The following is a 22,888-nucleotide window of genomic DNA, read 5'->3' on the forward strand; positions in this document are numbered from 1 at the left end:
CCCCCAAGTTGGACCAACCTGCTAGATCCTAGTCATTTATAGTGCGTACACAGCCCCTATGGGCTTGCTTCGCAAGACGACAATGTCTTGCGAGTTCCTGCTGTTTTTTCCCCTCCCCGGCCTCACAGAGGCAATTCGATGAACATAAACTGCGGCCTTTTACGATCGAATCTAGAGAAAGCCAGATTTGGTGGGATGGAACCCTGCTTGGATTGGAGAAGGAAAGTTGGATAGATCCTCTTATGCAGGGATGTTCTGGCCTTTGGGATCTGGATTTGGGTCAGGGGGAGGGAGATTGGCGCTCTGAAATATCTTTTGAACTTTGGTTCTGACTATGGAGAATGGGCTGACCTGTCGAGAAGGAATAAAGACATTGTTAGGTTGGCGTTTCCCCGAGATCTACTCCTCAGTGCTAAAGGAAGGAAATTAAGAACAAGATCAGCAGAAGACAAAGTGAAGCTCATGTATAGATATGAAGATCTGCAGAAGGGACATGGAAAAGAGTTAAGAGCCTCGGACAGAAGGTCACCAGGTTGATGGACCATATGGAATTGATAGAAAGGACTGACAGAATCCGAGACCAGGGAGAAGAGACGGTGGAAGAAGATTGGGAAAAAAAGTTTTTTTAAAAAAATTATTTAGAGAAATGTTGTAAAATTAATGAGGGTTAGAAAAATGTTGGAATGAAATTATATGGCTTTAGTAGAAATGTTATAAGGAGTTAAGTATAAATACGTTTTAGGGTTTTAATGGTAAGATAAGGTTAAAATAAATTAAGATAATTAAATGACAGAAAACAGTGAAAGATGGAAAGGATTTGCTGAAATAATTGATAACTAGAACACAAAAAGGGAGGTGTGATGTCGATGAAACAAGTTAATGAAAGATAAAAATATGGAAATATTGGATGTGTTTTTAATTGTTTTTGCTTTTGTTTTGATGTATTGTGTCTTTTGTTTTTTTTATATGTACTGTAATGTACTGATTTGTATTGTTTATTTTTTCTCTTTCTTTTTTACTTCTTTTCTTAATTCTTAAACTTTTAATAAATATTATTATTTAAAAAAAAACAATCTGGCACTCTCGCGGCCCAGAGGCAGTAGTGCCAAGTAGCAGTTAGAAGGCTAGGACTTGGGAGACCTGGGTTCAAATTCCCACTCAGCTGTGAAGCTCATTGGTTACCTTGGGCCAGTCGCTGCCTCTCGCAGCCTAACGTATCCCGCAGGGTTCTTGCGGGAATTAAATGGAAAACCATGTACAAGTGGTACCTCTGGTTATGAACTTACTTCGTTCCGGAGGTCTGTTCTTAACCTGAAACTGTTCTTAACCTGAAGCACCACTTTAATAATAATAATAATAATAATAATGATGATAATTTTAATTTATACCCCGCCCTCCCTAGCCAAGGCCGGGCTCAGGGTAGCTAACAAGCAATAATAAAAACAAGTTGAATGAATACAACTTAAAAACAAAATTAAAATACAACATTAAAATATTAAAATATAGCCTCATCGCAGGAGAAAGGAAAAGAAAAGAAAGAGGAGGAGGGAATCAAATTGGCTCCAAGCCAATTTGCGGAACAACTCTGTCTTACAGGCCCTGCGGAAAGAAATCAGATCCTGCCGGGCCCTAGTCTCATGAGGCAGAGCGTTCCACCAGGCCGGAGCCAGAGTTGAAAAGGCCCTGGGCTCTGGTTGAAGCTAATCTAACTTCCTTAGGGCCTGGGACCACTAGGGTGTTGCTATTTATGGACCTTGAGGCTCTCCGTGGGGCAGACCGGGAGAGGCGGTCCCGTAGGTACGAGGGTCCTAGGCTGTGGAGGGCTTTAAAGGTCAAGACCAGCACCTTGAACCTGACCCTGTACTCCACCAGGAGCCAGTGCAGCTGGAAAAGCACTGGGTGAATATGCTCCCATGGCAGAGACCCCGTGAGGAGCCTCGCTGCAGCATTCTGCACCCGCTGGAGTTTCTGGGTCAGCTTCAAGGGCAGCCCCGCGTAGAGCGGATTACAGTAGTCAAGCCTGGAGGTGACCGTCACATAGCTAATAGGGCCTCCCGCTGCTGCTGCGCCGCCAGAGCACGATTTCTGTTCTCATCCTGAAGCAAAGTTATTAATCCGAAGTAATAATTCTGGGTAAGCGGAGTCTGTAACCTGAAGCGTATGTAACCCGAGGCACCACTGTACATCGCTTTGAGCTCCTTTGAGAAAAAGGTGGCACAGGTAACGACCGATTTGCTTGGGGGTCACGTTCTGGAACCCCTCTCACTTCTGGGTTCAGTGCAATGTGCTTGCGAGCAGTCGTGCACATATCGGATACGCCTAAAAAGGTTGCTGCCTGCATATAAATATATCGTATTTTTTGCTCTATAAGACTCACTTTTCCCCTCCTAAAAAGTAAGGGGAAATGTGTGTGCGTCTTATGGAGCGAATGCAGGCTGCGCAGCTATCCCAGAAGCCAGAACAGCAAGAGGGATTGCTGCTTTCACTGCGCAGCGATCCCTCTTGCTGTTCTGGCTTCTGAGATTCAGAATATTTTTTTTCTTGTTTTCCTCCTCCAAAAACTAGGTGCGTCTTGTGGTCTGGTGCGTCTTATAGAGCGAAAAATACGGTAGATACTGTAAATAATAATACAGTGGTGCCCCGCAAGACGAATGCCTCGCAAGACGAAAAACTCGCTAGACGAAAGAGTTTTCCGTTTTTGCGTTGCTTCGCTAGACGAATTTCCCTATGGGCTTGCTTCGCAAGATGAAAACGTCTTGCGCTTTTTTTTTAAAGCCGCTTGAAGAGGCGCAGTTGCGACGGACCGTGCTTCGCAAGACAAAAAACATCACAAGACGAAAAGACTCGCGGAACGAATTTTTTCGTCTTGCGAGGCACCACTGTAAAGAGGTTTGCAAAGGCTGCGGCAGGTTGGCGACCGTTCCACGAGCACCACCAAGTGGTGATAAGGGAGAATGACAGCTGCTCGGTTCCATCCACTCAAACCGTCTGCAAACTTTCCAGATCCAGCACCCCCATTTTAGCGCAGGATGGCACCATGTGTAATCCCACGGGCCGGCCTTTCTCCCCTCGCCTCTTTTAGTCTCTCCCTGTCGTCGTCCTCCTTTCTCATGGCCACAAAGAGGATGAGGTGGGTGCTGCTGCCAGCGTGACTCTCCAGAGAGGTCAGGTCACCCTCATCTGCTGGAAGAACAAAGCTCCCTCTCTCTTGGTCTGTGCCTAACTGAGCTCCGGCAGAGGAGCTACTTCAGCAAGGAACAAACTGCGACATTCTCCTACAGGAGGCAGCGGCTGCCACCGGCTTGGGTGGTTTTAATCGGACAAAATCACAGGGGACGAGGCTATCATTTCATCGCACTTTTTGTAATTTGGTTGTGAACTTCCCTGAGATCTATGGGTGGGTGGGGGGGTACAAATTTAATAAATAATAACCAGCCAGAATGGCTGTGTCCTGTCGGAGGCTGTAAACACCCCTGAATAGCAGGTCCTGGGAATTGCAAACAGGGAAAGAACCGCTGTTCCTGCATGTAAGGCTTCCCTTTCAGGCATCGTGAAAAATTATTATTATTGTTATTATTAAAGTTATCGTAGTTTTTGCTCCATAGGGCGCACCGGACCATAGGGCGCACCTAGTTTTTAGGGGGGGAAATAAAGAATTTTTTATTATTCCCCCCCCCCAGCCCCAAAGAGCAAAGAAGCCAAGACAGCCAGCGGGATCCATTCTACTAGCTGTCTTGGCTTCCTCTTTAGCCACGCACAACCTCCTCCGACCCCAGCCCCCAGAACATGTCCGGGAGCTTGCGGGCTGGGGGAGCGCACCAAAGGTTTGTGGATATTTGCCTGAAGCCCAGGGAGCGCAGTGGGAGTTGGCACTGTGCTCCCCGGGCTTCGGGCTGCTATCCGCAAGCTTTCAGAGCCCGGTGGGAACTCCTGCTGCGCTCCGAAGGCTTGCGGAGAGCTTCCTGAAGCCTGGAGAGCGAGAGGGATCAGTGCGCACCGACCCCTCTTGCTCTCCAGGATTCAGCGAAAGCCTGCATTCGCTCCATAGGACGCACACACATTTCCCCTTCATTTTTGGAGGGGAAAAAGTGCGTCCTGTAGAGCGAAAAATATGGTATATGCCTCCCTTCGCTCGAAGATCACTGGGAGGTTAATAGCGATGCTCACCTTGTCTGGCACTGTGTCCATGACGAGGTCCCCGTACATGTTCATTACCTGCCCAGAAAAAAAAGGAGGCAAATAGGTTAGGGGTCAACAGACAAGATTTCTTTAATCTCCTCCATCTCCTCCTCAAAGGAAACGGCAGGACCCCTTGCTAGGCTCCACCCTCCAGATTTATTATGCCAGCTAGCATTCACAGCGATGTAAAAAAATCTGGAATTTGATTATTGAATTCTCGATACAGGTTTTGTTTCAGCGTTGATCGCTTTTATCCTTTCCCGGAGAATGTATCTGGCCTGGTTTTGGTGTTTCTGCGTTTTGTGACTCTCCTGCCTCCCCCCCTCCTACACTGCGTTCCTTATTTCTCCTGATCTGACCTCAAGAGAGGCGCAAGCAACAAGGCCAGCCAGGATGTTTTGCTATTTCTGCTCTTGAGTGAGCATCGGGGGGGGGGGGGGGAGAAAATCCAGCATCTCTCCTTGAAGATCTTTGACAGGGAAGTAAGATAAGGGACTTGACTGTCATCAGCCCCTACTGAAGGCCTGGTTGCCAAGGCAATGGGGGTTAAAGTGCGACAGTTGAGACCAAACATTTTGGGGCACCCCATATAAGTTGATAGAGGGACGCGGGTGGTGCTGTGGGTTAAACCACAGAGCCTAGGGCTTGCTGATCAGAAGGTTGACGGTTTGAATCCCCGCAATGACGGGGTGAGCTCCCGTTGCTCGGTCCCTGCTCCTGTCCACCTAGCAGTTCGAAAGCACGTCAAAGTGCAAGTAGATAAATAGGTACCACTCTGGCAGGATGGTAAATGGCGTTTCCGTGCGCTGCTCTGGTTCCCCAGAAGCGGCTCAGTCCTGCTGGCCACATGACCCGGAAGCTGTACGCCGGCTCCCTCGGCCAGTAAAGCGAGATGAGCGCCGCAACCCCAGAGTCGGCCACAACTGGACCTAACGGCCAGGGGTCCCTTTACCTTTATATAAGCTGATACCAGTGTGGAGTCAGACATTTCACATCCCATGATCGGTGAACTTCCTTGATGGAGAATGCTTTACAACTCTGTGTGTGTTGTGTAGAAGTACCCCGTATACGCTTTGTTACGAATTTGTTCGTAGAAGTCCTTTCTAATTGGGGGTTCACTGAACAACTGGTTGGGAGAGGGCTGCCGTATTTCCTGAATCAGAGTTCCTACAGATCAGGGTATGGGAAGGCAAACTAAGGCCTGGGACCTGGATCCGGCCCAATCGCCTTCTAAATCTGGTCCGGGAATCAGCGTGTTTTTACATGAGTAGAATGTGTGCTTTTTATTTAAAATGCATCTCTGGGTTATTTGTGGGGCATAGGAATTCGTTCATTCCCCCCCCCCAAAAAAAAATATAGTCCGGCCCCCCACAAGGTCTGAGGGACAGTGGACCGGCCCCCTGCTGGAAAAGTTTGCTGACCCCTGGATCAGAAAAAGCACAGCCTACCTGGTCGTTGAGCCAGTTGGGCCCATAGAGTGTCTGCAGGTCGTCCATGGTGACCACGTGGCGCTTATAAGTGACCCGGAAGGTCCGAACCATGGCATTGCCCGGCAAGCGCTGGTAGGACTGGATCAGTTGGTTGACCATGCCTTTCCTGTAGGGTTAGGAGAGAGAGACCCAGAGGAGGGGTCACCGTGAGAACAAAAATGCCACGGGGGACAGCTCCGAGAATTTGGGTATACAGTGGAACCTTGGTTCTCAAACGCCTTGACACTCAAACGCCTTGGTTCCCAAACACTGAAAACCTGGAAGGAAGTGTTCCGGTTTTCGAACGTTTTTCAGAAGCCGAACGTCCAATGCGGCTGTCGGCTATTGTTTCCGGGGCGCCTGCACCAATCAGAAGCTGCACCTTGGTTTTCGAACATTTCGGAAGTCGAACGGACCAAGTTTGGTGCTTTTGTTTTTGCTATTTATTTTGAGTTTTTATTTTTGAGGCTTTTTCGGTTAATTTGTTGTGACTGTGTGGAACCCAGTTCAGCTACTGGTTGATTGTGTGACTCCGGAAATGGATAAAAGCCCCCCATCCGAACAACGACTATTATCAGCACAGGTAAGATTTTTTTTTTTTTTATCATCTACAATACTGCCTTATTCATTTTATAGTACAGTGGTACCTCGGGCTAAATACTTAATTCGTTCTGAAGGTCCATACTTAACCTGAAACTGTTCTTAACCTGAAGCACCACTTTAGCCAATGGGGCGTCCAGCTGCCGCCGTGCCACCAGAGCACGATTTCTGTTCTTATCCTGAAGCAAAGTCCTTAACCCAAGGTACTATTTCTGGGTTAGCGGAGTCTGTAACCTGAAATGTATGTAACCTGAAGCGTATGTAACCCGAGGTACCACTGTACAGTGCATTGATTATTGCTTTCACTTTATGGATCAATGGTCTCATTAGATAGTAAAATTCATGCTAAACTGCTGTTTTAGGGGCTGTTTTTAAAAGCCTGGAACGGATTGGCCCGTTTTGCATTACTTTCTACAAGAAAGCACGCTTTGGTTTTGGAACGCTTTGGTTTTGGAACAGATTAAGTTCGAGAACCAAGGTACCACTGCACGCAATATTTGTGTGCGTGCCCTAACCCTTGGAACCAAACGCCCGTAAGATGCAGTCATGTTGTAAACAAAGCAGAGTCTTCACCGAAGCCAATCCAGGAAGTTGGGTCTGTAAAATTATTAAGCCCTGGGCATCAGGTGCCCACCTTAGCCCCAGGCGCTGAAAGAAACAGCCCAGGCCTCCTGGTCGAGCCCCTCACACTCAGCTTTAAAGCCACGTAGAGCCTCGATTTCTGGAGACTGGGTGCCCTCACCCAGCTCTCTCTGCCACTCCCCTGCCTGGTGTGATGGCCTGGGAATCTGATTCAGAGGCTGAACCGGAGGAGTCCCAGCCTGCACAGGAGTCCCTGCCTCCAGGGCCGGCTGAGCTGGGGCAGGGCCTTGATTCTGAAGCGCCTGCACCTGTGCCGGATCCTCAGGAGCAGGCACCAGGTGAATCCACTCTGGCTCCGGAGGTGATTTGAGGATCCACTGCCTGCAGATGTGCCTCTCCCAGCCCTGTCAGGGGAAGGGGAAGCTGCCTCTGGGTCCAGTAACCCTCCAGCCTCTCCTGAGCTGCAGAGGCTCAGGGCAGAGAGGCAGAGGGAACTGGTTTCTCTCAGGAGGAGTGCTCGCCTCCAGGCCAGGAGAGGCGGGTCACCGGTGGGCCGGGACCGCCCCTGGCCTCAGAGGGGATAAAGGCCAGTCAGCCCAGTCCCAGGTTGCGGGAGCAACGTCGTTGAAGAGCTGTTTCAGCCAGCATCCAGTCCTGTTCCTTCAGTGTTCCTGTCCTTGCCCGGCTCCTCGCCTTGGACCCCGCTTCGCCCGTGGAGGACTGTCTGCCGTCCCTCGACTCAGGTCCTGGACCTCGCCCCACGGTAACCTCCCCCCGGGACCAGCACACTAGGACTTGCCGATCAGAAGGTCGGCGGTTCGAATCCCCGCGACGGGGTGAGCTCCCGTTGCTCGGTCCCTGCTCCTGCCCACCTAGCAGTTCAAAAGCATGTCAAAGTGCAAGTAGATAAATAGGTACCCCTCTGGCGGGAAGGTAAACGGCGTTTCCATGCGCTGCTCTGCTTTGCCAGAAGCGGCTTAGTCCTGCTGGCCACATGACCCGGAAGCTGTACGCCGGCTCCCTTGGCCAATAAAGCAAGATGAGTGCTGCAACCCCAGAGTCGGCCACTACTGGACCTAATGGTCAGGGGTCCCTTGACCTTTATCCTGCTGTTCTATGTGACCGAAAATGACTTCTGTACAGTAACCCTCCAGCCTCTCCTGAGCTGCAGAGGCTCAGGGCAGAGAGGCGGAGGGAACTGGTTTCTCCCAGGAGGAGTGCTCGCCTCCAGGCCAGGAGAGGCGGGTCACCGGTGGGCCGGGACCGCCCCTGGCCTCAGAGGAGATAAAGGCCAGTCATCCCAGTCCCAGGTTGCGGGAGCAACGACGTTGGAAACCTGTTTCTGCCAGCACCCAGACCTGTTTTCCCGAAGTTCCCGACCACGCCCGGCTTCTTGCTTTGGACCCCGCTTCCGCCTTGGTGGACAGTCTCCAGACCCTCGGCCCGGGACCGGACTTTGACCACCCCTCACGGTAACCCCCCCGCCCCCGGGACTAGCACACCTGGAGACAGAGTGGAAGGGGAAGGATTCCCCCGAGCGGGAAGAGAGACCCTACCTCTGGGGCGTGGAGAACTCCTGCTGGAAGATGTCCTCTAGCTTCTCCACGACTTCGTCCACGCTGATGGGGATGAGGCTGCCGTACGTCTGCAGGAACTCGTCCAGGATGTCTGGCAGAAACGACAGGAGGAGAAACCTGAAGCCACGGGAGCCTGGCAGGCTTAAGGGAGCCAAGACACAGAGTTTTTTGTGGGGAGGTATGGATGGACACTGCTTGGGCGCCCCGGAGAACAGCCTGGAGGTGCAGAAGCCAGTTTTCAATATTAAAAGGAAGTGGGCTCTCTGGGGTTGGGAGAAGAATAAGAAGAAGAGTTTGGATTTGATATCCCGCTTTATCGCTACCTTAAGGAGTCTCAAAGGGGCTAACAATCTCCTTTCCCTTCCTCCCCACAACAAACACTCTGTGAGGTGAGTGGGGCTGAGAGACTTCAGAGAAGTGTGACTGGCCCAAGGTCACCCAGCAGCTGCATGTGGAGGAGCGGGGAAGAGAACCTGGTTCACCAGATTACGAGTCCACCACTCTTAACCACTACACCAGGGAGACAGGGCTTGTGTGTGTGTGTGTGTGTGTGTGTGTGTGAATGTCCCGCTATGAGGTCATATCCTGCAGAATTAAAACTGAACCTCTTCAATTCCAAATCCCGACACCATATTCTATTACAGTGGTACCTTGGGTTAAGAACTTAATTCGTTCCGGAGGTCTGTTCTTAACCTGAAACTGTTCTTAACCTGAAGCACCACTTTAGCTAATGGGGCCTCCTGCTGCCACCGCCCCGCCAGAGCACGATTTCTGTTCTCACCCTGAAGCAAAGTTCTTAACCCGAGGTACTATTTCCGGGTTAGCGGAGTCTGTAACCTGAAGCGTATGTAACCTGAAGCGTATGTAACCCGAGGTACCACTGTATTGTACATCTGTGATTCAATTACTTTCTGTGTGCGTTGATCTTAACTTAACAATGCTTATTTTTCTTATCAATAACTTTGCTTTATCTTTTTTTTGCAAACCACTCTGAGGACTGTTGCTGGCGGCCTGTCTTCTTCTTTTTTTAACCACCCAGCAGTGTGTACATTTTATGGCACAGATAAATAAAATTAATCTGTGTTTGTCATGAAACCCCTGTTGAATCAGGCCAATGGTCCCGCCACCCGGCATCCTGTTCTCACAGCGGCCACCCAGATGCCCCAGTGGGAAACCTGTAAGCAGGATCCGACCCCAAGAGCGAGTCTCCCCTCTTGTGTTTTCCAGCAACTGGCCTTCGGAAGCATCGCTTCCTCCAGCGGTGGAGGCAGAGACACAGCCATCCTGGCTAGGAGCCATCGATAGCTTTCTCCTCCTCCATGAATTTGTCTAGACCTCTTAGAAATCCATCCACATTGCTGGCCATCCCTCCTTCCTGAGGGAGAGGATTCCACCGTTCGACTGCGTTGCACGAAGGACTTCATTTTAGCTGTCCCGTTTTACATGCCATCAAATTAGAGCGGACGTTGTAGTCCGCACAGGGAACAAAACTACAGATCCAGTCCTGGTCCAATGCACAGATCCTCATGAAGCTTCGGGGTTATTATTATTATTATTATTATTATTATTATTACCTGAGAAGAGCAGAACCACCAATAAACAACGGAAGACAGCTGTGGGCATGAGAGGTGACCCAGGAATTGGTTGTTTAGCGGGGGATCCCTCAAAAATAATTTCGAGCCCCTTGGAGCCGTGTTTTTGCATTATGCTAAAGCTAAACTCAGGGACGTGGGTGGCGCTGTGGGTTAAACCACAGAGCCTAGGGCTTGCCCATCAGAAGGTCGGCGGTTCGAATCCCCGTGAAGGGGTGAGCTCCCGTCGTTCGTTCCCAGCTCCTGCCAACCTAGCAGTCCGAAAGCACGAAGTGCAAGTAGATAAATAGGTACCGCTCTGGCGGGAAGGTAAACGGCGTTTCCGTGCGGTGCTCTGGTTCGCCAGAAGCGGCTTAGTCCTGCTGGCCACATGACCCGGAAGCTGCACGCCGGCTCCCTTGGCCAATAAAGCGAGATGAGTGCTGCAACCCCAGAGTCGGTCACGACTGGACCTAATGGTCAGGGGTCCCTTTACCTTTTTTAAAGGTAAAAAGCCCTGAAGCTGTGATCTGTAGTGCTCCGTCAATGGAGATAGATTTGATCTGTGATTTGGATGGGAAGGAGATAAGCCACTGAGGGTGTGTGTGTGTGTGTAATTTTAAAAGCATCCATTTTAAAGGAAATTGTGTGTGTGTGTGTGTGTGTGTGTGTGTGTGTGTGTGTGTGTTCCCTTTTGCACTCTCCTCCTTCCCTGACTTCTATGCCTCCCTCATTTTCTGCCTCTCTTCCCTTTCCTCCAGATTCCTCCCCCCTCTCCCCTCTTGGCCACTGAGCTTCCTGTCCTTGGGTTCTCTTCCAAGCCTTGGAAAGCACATTCTGCTGAAGGAGGAAGTGGGAGGAAGAGAAAGAGAAAGAAAGAGCGCGCTTTGGTCTTCCGGCTTCCTTCTGCAGTTCTACGTGCTTTTTTTGTGGGGGAAAGTTATTGCCTTCACCATATCATGTTAAAGCAGGCAGTGAGCTGCTGGGGAAGGAGATCAGATGGGGCCAGGGGAAGTTCTAAATACACAATCCTGTTTTTTTGTATTACCGTATTTTTCGCTCTATAAGACACACTTTCCCCCTCCTAAAAAGTAAGGGGAAATGTGTGTGCGTCTTAGGGAGCGAATGCAGGCGGGAGGTTCTGCTCAGCGCTCCCTTTAAAGAGCCACGTGGAGCAGGTGTCCTTGGGGGCTTTTCCCCGAGGAGGAAGAAAGCTGCAGAGATAGCGCAGGATAGTGCGCACCCCGGAAATGATCTCTTTCAGCTTCTGCCTTCTGGAAGAAGGGACAGGGTTATAAAGACTAGGACTAGCCATCTGAGAAACAGTTTCTATCCAAATGCGATTTTGGTTTTCAACGCAGTGTAAGGTAGTCTCTATGGGAGTATATTGTATTTAATTATGGGGTTTCAGAGTTTTTAGGGGGCTAACCAGGCTGGGATAGCAGGCTTGTCGGTTTCTGAATGCCTGCTGTAGATTTTCAATTTCGTTGTTCTGTATGGGACAATGACAATAAAGATTATCGTATTGTATCGTAGCCGAGGGTAGCGAATGTTTAGATTCCACCTAAACATTAGGAAGAACTTCCTGACAGTAAGAGCTGTTTGACAGTGGAATTTGCTGCCAAGGAGTGTGGTGGAGTCTCCTACTTTGGAGGTCTTTAAGCAGAGGCTTGACAACCAGATGTCAGGAGTGCTCTGATGGTGTTTCCTGCTTGGCAGGGGGTTGGACTCGATGGCCCTTGTGGTCTCTTCCAACTCTAGGATTCTATGAATGCTGCTAAGAGGCCCGAGGAAACTAACCAGACAGGACTCCCCCACGGCCCCCGGAGCACCCAAGGCTGTTTCCCTCCTCCAGCTGGGCCTGAAGCCAGATCGAAGCAACCACCACCGTCCAAGACAGTCTAGGGACAATAGCCTTGAAGATGCCATGGTGGGGAAAAGGAGGACTGTTTCATCTGCTTGCCCCCCCCCATTCCGGCCCCCTTTCCTTACTGTGTACACATGTGATGTGTTCTTCTCTCAGGGGGCTGTGCTGGGCTGCCTTCTCGCCGGTCCTCTCTTGGCTGCCTTCGGCGGCCAGGTCGCCTTCGAGCCTGATCCCGGAAGGATCCAGCGGCCTGTCTTTGTCCCGGGGCCCCTGGAAGAGCTCCTCCGCCGCGTGGCCCCCGATGCTACAGACGTTGCTGATGAGGATGGTGGCATCCGTGACTCCGGGGAGGGAGCAGAGGTCGCCGTCGGGAGTGAGGGAGGCAAAGCCGTTGGGGAGGGCGTCCATGGGGCCTGCAGCACGAGAGAGAGGCGGGAGGGTTTCAGAGGCCTCGCAGGGACCCACATACGTTAATAGCAGCACCCCCCAAAACGACCACACGTTTCGGAAAGCGGTTTCTCCACCCGTCTTGTGAGATATCGGCGCCAAGCTTGGAGCGACGAAGCGGGGGGGACTGTTCTCATCAGTGTTTGGACACTGCCCCAACCCATCTTGAACCAAGACGATTCCAAACGATTTTGACACCTCTGAGGTTATCATCGACCAAGATGGTGGGCTGGAACGTTCAGGGCTGCACTGATTTTTAACCAAATATGAAAATAAACCACCGTATTTTTCGCACCTGACCACAAGACGCACCTAGTTTTTGGAGGAGGAAAACAAGAAAAAAATATTCTGAATCTCAGAAGCCAGAACAGCAAGAGGGATCGCTGCGCAGTGAAAGCAGCAATCCCTCTTGCTGTTCTGGCTTCTGGGATAGCTGCGCAGCCTGCATTCGCTCCATAAGACGCACACACATTTCCCCTTACTTTTTAGGAGGGAAAAAGTGAGTCTTAAAGAGCAAAATAGAGCTGTGCACTGGTTTGGTAGGAAGAGGAGCTCTAACCTCAGGACTAGGAGTGGGAGGCCAGAAAAACTACAGTGGTGCCTCGCAAGACGAAAAGAATCCGTTCTGTGATTCTTTTCGTCTAGCGGTTTTTTCGTCTTGCGAAGCAAGTCCATTGACGGATTAGCGCTATTAGCGGCTTTTAGCGGCTTATCTGCTGATCAGATCAGCTGATAAGCTGCTTAGCGGCTTAGAAAAAGGGGGGGAAGGGGGAAAAACCCGCAGGAACTCGCAAGACATTTTCGTCTTGCGAAGCAAGCCCATAGGAGATTTGTTTTGCGAAGCACCTCCAAAACGGAAAACTCTTTCGTCTAGCGAGTTTTCCGTCTTGCGAGGCATTTGTCTTGCAGGGCACCACTGTACTGCCCCCATTTGTCCAGTGCTGAGGGTCAGGCGACCTCTCATCTATGGCCCCCATGGTAATGGAATCTGTTTAATTCGGGACCAGACCCTGGCCAGGTATTCTCCAGGTAAGTGCCATGCACAGCCGTAGAAACTAACAAATTACCGTATTTTTTGCACCATAACACTCACTTTTTTCCTCCTAGAAAGTAAGGGGAAATGTCTGTGCATGTTATGGAGCGAATGCCTGCGGGTGGCGGGGGGGGGGGGATCTGCTGCAGTCGTGAGCAGAGGATCCATGGTTCCCCTTCCTTCCCTCCTCCGTGGTTACAAAGCAAGGATCCACATGGATCCTCAGGATTTTTGCATTGGGCTACTCCAAACTCACTGTCAGATCACATGACTGTGGCCACAGCATGAACCACAAAAATCATATATCCACTATTTCGTTTAGAATATATTTTTTTCTTGTTTTCCTCCTCTAAAAACTACGTGCGTGTTATGGTCTGGTGCGTATTATAGAGCGAAAAATACGGTACATTATCTATTTATAAATCTCAGGATTTCCCCCCTCACCCCCAGAATTCCTGGGCAATGCTGGGCACTTTCTGATAGTCTACTACAGTGAATATTTTTGTTGTTTTGTCTTTTTGCTACGCACTGGATGCCTCTTAAGATTTGATTGGCCTCCGCCTATCCTGGGAGACAACAGAGGAGGACTTAACCAAATTTCTCATGACTGTTCCTGAGATCAAAGACCAGGTTTTTTTTAATCTGTGTTTGGATGCAACTGGACGCCATTTAGATGGCAGAGAGAAATTCGAAATGGGAGTCTCCTTCTGGCAACTCCTGGAGCCAAGCTGGAGCCTAACGTCTTGCTCTGCTTTTCCTTTGGGGAAAGTGAGAGGGGGTCTTGTCGTCTGGGCAGCCCAGAACCTCCAGACACTGCCTGGTCTTGTGCCCTGGCAGAGCGAACTTTTCAAAGCTGCACCGATTCTAACCACCAACTCTGAAACTGCACTGATTTCTTAGATCTCTTGAGCGATACCTGGTACGGTACCTGCTGCTTAAGAATATAGGGAAGAAGTTGCCTTACAGTGGTGCCTCGCAAGATGAAATTAATCCGTTCCGTGAGTCTCTTCGTCTAGCAGTTTTTTTGTCTTGCGAAGCAACCCTATTAGCGGATTAGCGCTATTAGCGGTTTAGCGGCTATTAAAGGCTTAGCGGCTATTAAAGGATTAGCGGATTAGCGGCTAAAAGGCTATTAGCGGCTTAGAAAAAGGGGGGGGGGAGCGGAAAAAAACCGGAACACTTGCAAGATGTTTTCGTCTTGCAAAGCAAGCCCATAGGGAAAATCGTCTTGCGAAGCAGCTCAAAAACGGAAAACCCTTTCGTCTAGCGGGTTTTCCGTCTTGCGAGGCATTCGTCTTGCGGGGCACCACTGTATTACTCAAGACAACTGATCCAGCTAAGCTCAATAAGATTTACTCCTAGGGAAAGCAGCTCTCAAGAGCAGTGTTTCTCAGACTTGGGTATGGACTACGACTCCCATCATCCCTGACCGCTGGTCCTGCTGTGATGTGAGGTGAGAATATTCTCTGCTAGAAAATTCTCCGGAGAATATTCTCCACAAACTATAAATTCTAATGTAAGAACCAGTTTTGCAACTGTAAAATCTAGTAAATAATAAGTCAAGCTGTCATCAAAATACAGCTTTTGACCTTCTATGAGCCTACTGTAATAATATTTCAAGTTTAATGCTATAGTTTTTTGTAGCCGGTGTGCAGTATTAATATTGTCATTTCAAATTTAGGCCTACAACTACAGTTTTAGAACTACTTGTATTTGCAGTAGGCCTACTGTACTTTTTTATGTGTAATGTTACAATTTTTGTGCTCTTTTATATAGCCGGTATGATTGATATTATGGTGATCGTTTCAAATTGAGGCCTATCAAAGAATGTGAATTCACTACGTCGCCCCATTGAATAAAAGTATCCATACAGTTTTTGGTCGCCATCCGAACAAGTACGTTAACTAATATCATTTTCAATGCGTTAAAATGAATATTCACCTATATTAAATGAAAATTCTCTAATATTCTCATTAATCGAGAATATTCTCCAAAAGATTATTCTCGAGAATTTGGCATCACTATGTCCAACAACTGCGGGAGTTTGAGAAAACCTTGCAGTGCCTCGAAGGGGGCCATCTTTCCCAGTCCAAATCTGAGGTGCTACGGATTGAACCTGAAACCTTTGCCATGGAAAGGAAGTTCAGGCGCATTACCACTGAGCCTGTCATCAGCACTCTCCACCTGGTACCTCCCTAAGGAAGAGGAGGGACATCACCACCCATTCTCCATCGACCTGGCCAGGACAGACTTCCACCTGCCTCCACCCCATTCACAGGCATCCCACTTGGTCTTCGTAACAATTGCGTAAACAGATGTGCATTGTCTCCTCTGCCATAGCATCTATAAGCACCGTATTTTTCGCTCTACAAGACGCACTTTTTTTCTCCTAAAAAGGAAAGGGAAACGTGTGTGTTTCTCATGGAGCGAATGCAGGCTGCGCAGCTATCTCAGAAGCCAGAACAGCGAGAGGGATCGCTGCGCAACGCCTCTTGTTCCGATGCCTTCACAGAGACGCACAATGAGGGATGGACGGGAGACCTTACGGAGCCCATTCCGTCCCTCATCCTGCTTCGCTGGGAAGCCAGCAGACCAAGAGGCGCTGCACAGCTCTCCCTCTTGCTCTGCTGGGTTCGCTCTGCGCAGCGCTTCTTCAGTGACACGGGAGGAGGTAAGGAAGGGACTCCATAAGGGCTCCCTTCCTTTCCTCCTCCAGCTTCGCTTTGTCCTTCATCTTGCCTGCCTCCTCCGACCCCCCCAGCAGGGACAACGCTGCTAGGCCAGCAGATCCAGCTTCCCCAAAGGGGCGGACGGATGGGCGGCTCGTTAGCCTAATCCTTCCTCCTCCCTCCTCTTCAACATTTGATTCAGAATATTTTTCCCCCTTGTTTTCCTCCTCTAAAAACTAGGTGCGTCTTATGGTGCGAAATATACGGTATCTGGTGGAAACTCGGCACCATCTGGCTCACACCCTTCACTGTGATGTTAGCCCACCCTTGCGGAAGCAAACACAGTGGAAAGGCACACCAGTTAAAAGAGGCACAGGCAGTTATTTAAGATTGCGGCAGGCCAGGTCAGCCAGGCTTCCCCTACCCTCAGCAGTCATGCCCCGGTGGGAGAGAAGGGACGGGTAAGGCTCTTTTCATCGGCTTTGCCCAGCTCCATCAGGCACCTCCTGCCCCTGAGCTGTGCCAGTGGGGCGTCTCCACCCCCATCATTCAGCCCGGACGCTGAGGTCCAGCTCCGAGGGTCTTCGGGCGGTTCCCTCCCTGCAAGAAGTGAGGTGACAGGGAACCAGGCAGAGGGCCTTCTCGGTGGTGGCTCCCGCCCTGTGGAACGCCCTCCCATCAGATGTCAAAGAGATAAACAACTACCTGACATTTAGAAGACATCTGAAGGCAGCCCTGTTCAGGGAAGTTTTCAATGTGTGACATTTTAAGGTATTTTTAATCTTTGCTGGAAGCCGCCCAGAGTGGCTGGGGAAACCCAGCCAGATGGGCGGGGTACAAATAATAAATTATTATTATTATTTTTATTATTATTGGAAGAACTGTTTGGAAATTTTATTTTCCTCTTCCCTCCCTGCCCCTCTTTCCTTGTGTGCTGCGTAGTTGTGTGTTTTTGTTAAGAGTCTAAGCCTGCAGGTAGGGTCTGTGCGCAAACTGCTCTGGGAGCCTTTTTTGGCCGAGGAGCGGGGTGCCGGCGTGCCAAATAAATACACGAATAAACAAGAAACGCAGCACGCTACACATAATCCACACAGCGCTACCTATTAGCTAGCCACCACCAACACCAGGAGGGGTCAAAGGGCAGCGGCTAAACATGAGCTTTACCTCCGTCTCCATCCAGGCTGTGCTCCGCCTCTCCGCCCCTTCTAGTCCTGGGGGAGGCGTGGGCCCCTCCGCCAGGGTACTTGAGCAGGCCGACGGCTTCCTCCTCCAGCTCGGCGGCTCCGGGGTCTTTGTCGAAGCTGACCCTCTGCAGCTCCACGTACTGAGGGTAGGGCGAGGCGTCGTCCATCAGGGCCCCTAGCAGGCTGAGGCGAGAAGAGGCCGGAGGGGGCGAGGAGGACGACGACGCAGCGAAAGCCCCGTCCAAGTCGTAGTCCAGGTGGGGCTCGGGAGGGCGGGGCTTGAAGCGGGCGGGGCGGGGCCTGCGCTTGGCCCCGCCCCGGCAGTCCTCCTCCCGCAGGGGGCAGCTTTTCTTGTATAGAGGGAGGTGGTCGTCGTCGGGCTGCGAGCCGGGCGAGAGGGACAGGGACGACCGGGCCCGCTTCGCCCCCGCCGCTCCCCCTCCCCGCCGGCGCCCCCTGGAGGCCATCTTGCCCCACAGCTTCCAATGGAAAGCCAGGGAGGAGCTCTTGGCGTAGAGGAGCATGCGGAAGGCCCGCAGGGCACGCCGGCGCTGGCGGCGGAAGCAGCGTGCCCTCGGCGCCCCCAGAAGTTGCGGGCGCCTCCGGGAGCCGGTGCCCGCGGCCACGTCGAAGGGCCAGGCCCGGCCCCCGCTCCGGGGGACCTTCGCCCTTCCGGCTTTGCTCTGGGCCGGGTGGGAGGGGCCCACGCCGGCCACCTCCCAGCCGGACATGCAAGGGAGGTCCCACCTCCCTTCTTCCTCCTCGCTGGCAGAGGACGAAGGGCTGAAGCCCATGGGCTGCTTCTTCGCATAGGCCAGGCGCCGGTTCCCCTCGAAGCAGCCGCCGTGCTTGCGCTCCGGCTCACCCCACTCCTGGGAGGGGCGGCACAGCTTGTCCCGGTGCCCCGTGGGGTCGCGGAGGCTGGGGGACGGGCCCCCCCAATACTTCTCGTCTTGAAACATTTCCTTCATGGTGCCGACGCGGCTGCGGGGGGAGAGAGAGATAGAGAGAGAAAAGAAGATCTGCGTTACGGTCATGGGAGAAGAGTAGAAGGGGCTTCCGCATTGTGAAAACCAGGCGCATGGACAGGATGCATGGAGACGGCTGATTTAGCATAGTGCGCACAACTAGAATCAGGCACAGGCAAGAGACGTTGTACAGAACGCAGAAATACTTAGGTGGATGTAAGACCCAGTTCCTGCCTGGCCCTTCCCGCTTGCCTTCAAGCAACCTTTCCAAATAACTTTGCATCCACGAAGACCAGACAGTGCTTTAATGTACAGTGGTGCCTCGCAAGTCGAAAAGAATCCGTTCTGTGATTCTCTTCGTCTAGCGGTTTTTTTCGTCTTGCGAAGCAAGCCCATTGAAGGATTAGCGGATTAGCGGCTTTTAGCGGCTTATCTGCTGATCGGATCAGCTGATAAGCGGCTTAGCGCTATTAGCGGCTTTTAGCTGCTTTTAGTGGCTTATCTGCTGATCGGATCAGCTGATAAGTGGCTTAGCGGCTTAGAAAAAGGGGGGGAGGGGGAAAAAACCAGCAGGAACTCGCAAGACATTGTCGTCTTGCGAAGCAAGCCCATAGGAGATTCGTTTTGCGAAGCACCTCCAAAACGGAAAACTCTTTCGTCTAGCGAGTTTTCCGTCTTGCGAGGCATTCGTCTTGCGGGGCACCACTGTATTTAAGAAAAACCACAAACACCAAAGCACGTCGGAAGCTGGACTGCGTACCTCCAAGACTACCCTTTCTGCACACATGGTGGCTCAGTGGTTAAGGCAGTGGACTAGGCTCTGAGAGCATGGGTTCAAATCCCACCCTCGGTGTACGCTGGCAGTTATGTTTTGAGAGCCAGTGTGGTGTAGCCGTCAAGAGTGTCAAGACTAGGAGGTGGGAAGAACCAGTTTTCTGCTGCTCCAGAGAAGCGGACACGGAGCAATGGATTCAAACTACAGTGGTGCCTTGCAAGACGAAAAGAATCCGTTCTGTGATTCTCTTCGTCTAGCGGTTTTTTCGTCTTGCGAAGCAAGCCCATTGAAGGATTAGCGGATTAGTGCTATTAGCGGCTTTTAGCCGGATCAGATCGGATCAGCTGATAAGCGGCTTAGCGGCTTAGAAAAAGGGGGGGGAAGGGGAAAAAACCAGCAGGAACTCGCAAGACATTGTCGTCTTGCGAAGCAAGCCCATAGGAAATTCGTTTTGCGAAGCACCTCCAAAACAGAAAACTCTTTCGTCTAGCGAGTTTTCCGTCTTGCGAGGCACCACTGTACAAGAAAGAAGATTCCACCTAAACATTAGGAAGAACTTCCTGGCAGTAAGAGCTGTTTGACAGTGGAATTTGCTGCCAAGGAGTGTGGTGGAGTCTCCTTCTTTGGAGGTCTTTAAGCAGAGGCTTGACAACCATATGTCAGGAGTGCTCTGATGGTGTTTCCTGCTTGGCAGGGGGTTGGACTCGATGGCCCTTGTGGTCTATTCCAACTCTATGATTCTATATGCTACCTTGAGCTACTTAGAAAGTTTGTATATAAATGCAATAAATAATGAAAAGTTCAGATAACTCAATGCCCTTTTTCTTCCCTTTCAAAGCAAGGGAGAACGTTTGCCCCTGAAGATATTTGCACAAAGGTATCTGTAAAATGTGACTCCAGTTTGAGCCACCGTTTGGGAATTTGTTCCTCCATTTTTCTTCTTCTGCATCTCAAGTGAGGGTAGGCACAGTTCCCAATACTGATTCCTGGCTCCCTTTTAAACTAGTCTCATATGTTTCAGGCAGATTAGGGGAAAAGCTTTCCACACACCTGAGATGGCTTGGCATTCCCCTGCCAACTGGACTGCTTGCTCATTATACCTGGCCGGCTTCACTCCGTGTGGGCGTTACATCCCGTGACAGAAAACTCCACTGCCAAAGAGGGAGCTGAACAAGACGGTCCCTAAACCAGGGCTGGAAAGCTCAACTGAAATATCTGAAGGTGCAGGAGCTAGCAGCAAAATTTGGATGGGTTTCCTGGCTCAATGAACGCCAACCTCCCCCTGCCCCCCCCCAGCCTCAGGCAAGGGAGCTACTACCTCGTTATTCACTTAGTTACAGGACAGATAAAAGGACTACAAGAAGATTCCACCTAAACATTAGGAAGAACTTCCTGACAGTAAGAGCTATTCGACAGTGGAATTTGCTGCCAAGGAGTGTGGTGGAGTCTCCTTCTTTGGAGGTCTTTAAGCAGAGGCTTGACAACCATATGTCAGGAGTGCTCTGGTGGTGTTTCCTGCTTGGCAGGGGGTTGGACTCGATGGCACTTGTGGTCTCTTCCAACTCTATGATTCTATGACTTTTTCACGTAACACATACTTAAAACTATGGCACTTGCTCCCACCGAAGGCATTGATGGCCATAAACCTAGATGGCTTTCAAAGAGGACTGGACAAATTCATGGAGGAGGAAAGGGTTATGGATGGCTAGTAGCCATAATGTCTCTGCCCTGTCTCCTTCTGAATGCCAGCTGCTGGAAACCATCGGAGGAGAGCGTGCTCTGATGCTCGGGTCTTTTTTTTGGGTTTCCCACAGGCATCTGGTTAGCAGCTATGAGGATGCTGGACTAGCTATGGCCCTCTTTGCCCTGATTTAACAGGTGCTTCTTATGCCACGCGAATGCAGGTTCAAGAGGACATTGCAGAAAACTGAGGGTTTGACACAAACCTCAGTTTGCCGAGTGAAGTGTAACTCGGGAAACTGAGGTTAGTGTCAAACCCTCAGTTTTCTGCAAAAGCCAGTACAGTGGTTACATACGCTTCAGGTTACAGACTCCGCTAACCCAGAAATAGTGCTTCAGGTTAAGAACTTTGCTTCAGGATGAGAACAGAAATCATGCTCCGGCGACGCAGCGGCAGCAGGAGGCGCCATTAGCTAAAGTGGTGCTTCAGGTTAAGAACAGTTTCAGGTTAAGTACGGACCTCCGGAACGAATTAAGTACTTAACTCGAGGTACCACTGTATAAAGGTAAAGGTACCCCTGACCATTAGGTCCAGTCGTGACCGACTTTGGGGTTGTGGCGCTCATCTTGCTCTATGGGTCGAGGGAGCTGGCGTTTGTCCGCAGACAGCTTCCAGGTCATGTGGCCAGCATGACTAAGCAGCTTCTGGCAAACCAGAGCAGCGCACGGAAACGCCGTTTACCTTCCCGCCGGAGTGGTACCTATTTATCTACTTGCACTTTGACGTGCTTTCGAACTGCTAGGTTGGCAGGAGCTGGGACAGAACAACAGGAGCTCACCCCGTCGCAGGGATTCGAACCGCCGACCTTCTGATCGGCAAGTCCAAGGCTCTGTGGTTTAACCCACAGCGCCACCCGCGTCCCGTACCACTGTATAGGAGAGTGTAACCCCATCTCTCTCTCTCTCCTATACTGGCTTTCAGTATGGGAATAAGGCTGGGAAGGCAAAGTGCAAAGGGGAGAGGAAACCAAATCACACCGTCTTGCCATTTATTCTGACTGACAGTGCCTTGCTTTGGCGGAGACATCTGGCCACCTGAGCGTCTTTTACCTGCAGATGCTTAAGACACCAAGTTTTCTGAATGCAAAGGACCTGCTGTCCCACTGTGGACCCAACTGGGAGGTAGGAAAGTGCCCAACTCAGACCTTTGGGGGCTCCATCCAGCTCAGTACTCTGACTGGCAGCAGTGGCATTCCATCATTTCAGGCAGGAGCCTCTCCCAGCCTTACCTTGAGACGCTGCGCAGGTCAATTCTGTATCCAGGGCAGCTGTCTACCAACTCCACCTGGTACGCAGGCTGAGACCCTACCTGCCCGCGGACTGTCTGGCCAGAGTGGCGCATGCTCTGGTTATCTCCCGCTTGGACTACTGCAATGCGCTCTACATGGGGCTACCTTTGAAGGTGACTCGGAAACTACAACTAATCCAGAATGCGGCAGCTAGACTGTTGACTGGGAGACCACATAACACCGGTCTTGAAAGACCTACATTGGCTCCCAGTACATTTCTGAGCACAATGCAAAGTGCTGGTGTTGACCTTTAAAGCCCTAAACGGCCTCAAAGGCCCAGTATACCTGACGGAGCGCCGAGGGCCTTCTGGCGGTTCCCTCATTGCGAGAAGCAAAGCTACAGGGAACCAGGCAGAGGGCCTTCTCGGTAGTGGCGCCCGCCCTGTGGAACGCCCTCCCATCAGATGTCAAAGCGATAAATAACTACCTGACATTTGGAAGAAATCTTAAGGCAGCCCTGTTCAGGGAAGTTTTTAATCTGTGATATTTTACTGTATTTTTGGTTTCTATGGAAGCCGCCCAGAGTGGCTGGGGAAACCCAGCCAGATGGGCGGGGTACAAATAATAAATTATTATTATTATTATCAAACCTGGGACCTTCACACATGCACTACCCCCGCGCATTCCCTTTCCCTCCAGAGGTGTGCACTTTGCCTCAACAACACACAGGCACTCTCCAGGGTTTCCTAAGAATGGAAAAATGCCTGCTGGATCACCTAGCCCAGCACCCTGATCTTACAGCACCCGACCAATGAGAAACCCGTAAGCGGGATGTAACTGCAGTGGCGCTCTTCTCCCCTACAGCAGTTTCCAGAAACAGCCTTCAGAAGCATTGCGGCCTCTGACTACAGAGCCGAAGCAGTAGCCCTCCTGCCATCAACATAGTCCTCTCCTCCCGGAGGCTCCTTCCTCCTCTTACCTGGAGACGCCGCTGGTGG

General features: G+C 50.9%; 1 protein-coding gene across 1 annotated transcript in view; it reads right to left on the reverse strand.

Annotated features, from left to right (window-relative positions):
• SENP3 (SUMO specific peptidase 3) overlaps positions 1–22,888 on the reverse strand; it is a 37,761-nt gene that overhangs the window by 13,512 nt on the left and 1,361 nt on the right. Inside the window, exons 2-6 of the mRNA XM_083472616.1 lie at positions 17,159–18,162; positions 11,971–12,258; positions 8,387–8,498; positions 5,628–5,775; positions 4,168–4,215 (exon numbers count right to left, since the gene is read on the reverse strand). Coding sequence (XP_083328742.1) covers positions 4,168–4,215; positions 5,628–5,775; positions 8,387–8,498; positions 11,971–12,258; positions 17,159–18,149 — 1,587 coding nt within the window. The 5' untranslated portion in view covers positions 18,150–18,162. The remainder of the gene's footprint in view (positions 1–4,167; positions 4,216–5,627; positions 5,776–8,386; positions 8,499–11,970; positions 12,259–17,158; positions 18,163–22,888) is intronic.

The sequence above is a fragment of the Podarcis liolepis genome (genome assembly GCF_965112155.1).
Source record: "Podarcis liolepis genome assembly, chromosome: 13".
Taxonomy (NCBI): domain Eukaryota; kingdom Metazoa; phylum Chordata; class Lepidosauria; order Squamata; family Lacertidae; genus Podarcis; species Podarcis liolepis.